The sequence below is a fragment of the Lepeophtheirus salmonis genome, chromosome 13 (assembly GCF_016086655.4).
Source record: "Lepeophtheirus salmonis chromosome 13, UVic_Lsal_1.4, whole genome shotgun sequence".
NCBI classification, from domain to species: Eukaryota; Metazoa; Arthropoda; class Copepoda; order Siphonostomatoida; family Caligidae; genus Lepeophtheirus; species Lepeophtheirus salmonis.
The window spans coordinates 12,937,105-12,941,263 of NC_052143.2; the positions used below are offsets into that span (position 1 = coordinate 12,937,105).

Consider the following 4,159-nt stretch of genomic DNA (forward strand, 5'->3'; position numbering starts at 1 on the left):
TAATATACATTAATATAAATATTACACACACAATTTATCATTCCCCTTTCCTCCGACGTAAGAAAAATGAAGGAGATGAAAAAAAGGAGAGAGTGTTGATGAGCGAGAGCTCATATATCCCTCCCTTTATGAAATTCCGGTTGATCGTAGATAGGCTATGTTAACAAAAGAATAAAGAAGAATCATTTTAAAAACCAAACATTTGTGTAAAGTAGAAAAACACTTTAATAATATATATTTTTTCGCACAACCCCTCCATCATTTCCTCTACATATTCGTCCGTCCATTCTCCCGATCCAAGCCGGGCTCCCCTATCTGTGAAGTATCTGAGAATACGGATCAATTGCCCCATATATTTCTCAAAACTGCCTAGGATCCCTTCTGCACCGGATCGCGTAGAGTATTGAGAGGACACAATATAATCTCTCAACAATGCCATGAGCTCAATATCATATTTCCCCTCATTTCGTCCTCACTTTCACGTTATAACCGGGAACATTCACATATCAGCTCTGCGAGTGAGAGCCTATGTAATAATTTTGCCATCTTTGTCGCCACTTTTAGTGTTCCAAGAACGATACCTAAGTATTGAAGTAAGACACTCGAGGAAGAGCTAATTAATTATAGGATTGGATTAGGGGTACAATCATACACTAATTTATATTTGCCAGAGATGACTCTTTAAAAGGATATACATAAAACTACGATAAAAAATACACATACAAGTAGATACTACCGCTAAAAAGGTACATTTTTTCTAATATGGCTAAAAATAATCGTTACTTCATATTAATAAAAAATTAATAAAACAATGGTGATACACAACAGAGGAGAAGGCAACGCCGAGATCCTCAAAGCCACTGTCAGCCAGCACTAGTACACCATGACACAGGACAAAATCCGCAAAAGGTGCCAGTCCTTCTCCTTCGACCAAAACACCATCATTGCCACTAACGGTAGCTACATTAATGATTAACAGATTAAAAATACTCAGACACACATCTATTTATACTATAAACTTTGTTGAAATTTTATTGTTAATTCATAAATTATATTTTGCTGAATTTAAAATTCAAAGTGTTCAGATTTTAATAGATCACTCGGTATGATGAAACGAGTATAAGCTCTTTAATTAAATATAAACTATCTACATATTAATTAAATAATTTTACGTTTCCATCAAATTAAAACACTAGGCCTCTGACAACTAATTCTGATCTTCCTCATCAAACTCCAGCTTCATAAGAATCTCTTGAATTTTAATTTTCGCCATTCGATTTTTCTTCTTAGGTAAAGAGTCAAGGACATCCACTAAGCTCTGACAAAAGTGCCAATTACTACTTTTAGTAATCTCATTCTCAATTTCTCCAGAACTGGAAGCAGTGACAGAAAGAGAATCCTCGTTCGGCTTAAGGACACTATTATTCACTGAAGAGAGACTACTTGAACCAGAATTATTTGGCATTTTAAGTCGCTTAATAGACTCGCACTCTTCTGAGCCTTCGCCTCCAACAAATCTATCATGGTTAATTTTATCAACATCCTTTTCGAACCTGATGATGGTAGTATCGAAGGTTTCCTGCTCCGTTATAACGTGGGTCTCAATGTCCACGCTTTTATAGACTTCTGGTGATCTTTGGGTACCACAGCCAAAGGGAATTTCAATGGGTGTAGGGCGATAAGAGATAAAGTCCTTGAGAAAGAGAAGCTCGTCGAAAAGTTTGCATTTGGATACTTTCATCTCAGACTTGGAAATTTGTGAGGCTTCGGCGTTTTTACGGATTGATCTAACAAGCCCATCACGAAGATTCTTCCATCTGCGTTTTAATTCTTTAGCTATTTAAATAAAAAATATTATATAATAAAATATAATTTGAAAGCATACATTAAACTCATGGGACAATTGCTCGCCCCCTCCCCCCCCAATTATGAGGGACTTATAAATATTCATTATATTTTCGGACAAGTACCTAGTGGTCCATTAAAATTTGAATTTTAAACTTCAGCAACATATAATTTATTAGTAACAATAGAATTTCCACAAAATTAATACTATAAATAGATTGTGAGTCTGAGCTTTCTTAATAATTAATGTAACCGCCCTTATGGGCAATGAGGGATTTCAGGGGCGCCAAAAGGGTGGCACCTACTCCAGATGTAATCCTGTCCTGGCCTCCCAAAGGTGGGTGACAGTGGCTTTAAGGGCCACGTTGTTTGGATGACACTGCAGGCCTTCCCCACAGCATGCAACCAAAAGGTGTAGTTGAGGGGTTGGCATCAGGCTGTTGAGGAGTCAAAAAAGAGTCCTGCAACGGAGGAGATGAGTTTCTTTCATTGATGGTGTCAAAAGATGTATCTTCACCCTCACTAGGCTCTATCCAACTGTTTTTTTATAGATCTCTCGACAATCTGGCGTGAAACCATGAGATTCTTTACATGGGATTGGTCTAGGCAGTTTTCTTCATATCATCCGTTTAGTTAGGCCTTTTTGAAAGAGCCCTTCTTTCTCTCCAATTTTTCTTACTTAGTAACGGCGTAGATGGTGTCCTGGAGGCCCCAAACTACTTGGAGTGCGCGAATTGAAATTTATCGATCACGTTCAAGTATTATTGTCTCGACTTGTACGTAAGCTAGAGAACTCAAGTTCGTTTTGTTGCGTAACTAATTATTTATGCTCTAATATACCTAAATATAAATTAATTTATATCCCTAATGTTTCCTTAATTTTTGACTTAATATGTGTTCAGATTTCAATTAACCACCCGATAGCATTGTATATTTAGACAATGTTAGAATAAAAAAGGTCACCTTGGAAAATCAAATAGTGCCAAAATAACGATTTAAAAAAATGCAAGTTACAAATGTTGAATACCCTCTACCCCCCTCTTGTATGTATATGAATTTAGACTGTCCCGTTTTTGAGCTTATATTTGATTTCTGATTGGTCCAACTCTTTTCTGCTCTAAATTTTTGAAAAAAATAAGGTCCCCAAAGTTCATTTGAATATGCTACGTTTTTGTAACGGTTCTTGAAGCTCTAAATAAATAAACAATACAAAAAAACACCACATTTTACTACTCTTGAACCATCTCATTTTTTAAGTTATTTAACAAAAATTTCTATATTAGCCTTATTTGAGTTATTTCTCATTTCAGAATATGATGGAGCAAAGCCAATATATAAGTTTGTAGTGTCTGATCTATGCGGTCATTTTGAGACAAAAAAAATTGCCAGAACCTTTTCAAAAATCTATTAAATTACCATCAACTTTGGAAATCTCGTTATTTCATAAATAGGCAAAAGAAAAGGGATCGGAGCAATTGAAAAAAGATATAGTCTCAAATACGGGACTGTCTAATTTACATACATTTAGATAAAAATAGTTCAAAATAAAATATATTATAAGTGAAAATAACTTACCCCCACCTGGCTTGTTCAATTTAAGGGCAATTATTTTCCAAGTGTGAATTTTTTTATTAGCATCCTTATAGTCTTTGTGATTTGTATCCCAGAGAAGCCTATATTTTTTTATTTCCTTGACCAATTGTTCGTCGTAGTCATCATGATTCATGTCCAATTCCTCGTCAATCATAATATATTAATAATTGATACTCTCGAGCCAAAAAATATGTAATTACGCTTCGCTCATACGCTCCAACGAGTACTGAAGTATAGGAGAGCGAATGCGCCCATAAAAATGGAAACTTCTCTGCTACGCTTCTCTCCGCGTGCGGAGATTTGTCTTTACTGCCCTCTTATCAACTCATTAGCTACTAAAAAAAACACTTTTAGCTAACTTCATAGTTTTTAAATCCTTAAAATAGAAACGTGATATTGAATTCATTCACAAAAGCTAGGAAGTTTAAGCTCTTAAATATATATAATAATCATTAAAATCGATTTTTGATTCATCATCGTTGAACATGCCCCGTGTAGGGGAGGGAAGTGAATAACAAAAGAAGAAAAGCTGAGTTCTGATAGAGAGGGAGGGAGAGAAAGAAAGAAAGAGAAAAGAGAGTGCATGAGGAATAAAAACATGGCGTCCTTTTTGTTATTCTTCTTCTTTGTTACTATGCGAGTACATATTATTATTAACAAAGGAAAAAACATTATTCTTTGGAGTTTCCCTTTTGGCGTCTCTTTTGGTATATAGTTTAAC

At 35.2% G+C, this 4,159-nt stretch overlaps 1 protein-coding gene across 2 annotated transcripts; it reads right to left on the reverse strand.

Annotated features, from left to right (window-relative positions):
• Window positions 1-634: 634 nt before the first annotated feature.
• LOC121128227 (uncharacterized) lies at window positions 635-3,946 on the reverse strand. 2 transcript variants are annotated; one of them, XM_040723799.2, is made up of 2 exons: window positions 3,421-3,946; window positions 635-1,836 (listed from the first exon to the last, which is right to left on the reverse strand). In XM_040723799.2, exons 1-2 carry the CDS (start codon window positions 3,590-3,592, stop codon window positions 1,208-1,210), a joined length of 801 nt encoding a protein of 266 aa, XP_040579733.1. In that variant the 5' UTR covers window positions 3,593-3,946; the 3' UTR covers window positions 635-1,207. The 2 variants fall into 2 exon arrangements, with proteins under 2 accessions (XP_040579733.1, XP_040579735.1); XM_040723801.2 differs by having other exon boundaries at window positions 1,006-1,836; window positions 3,427-3,946.
• Window positions 3,947-4,159: the final 213 nt, after the last annotated feature.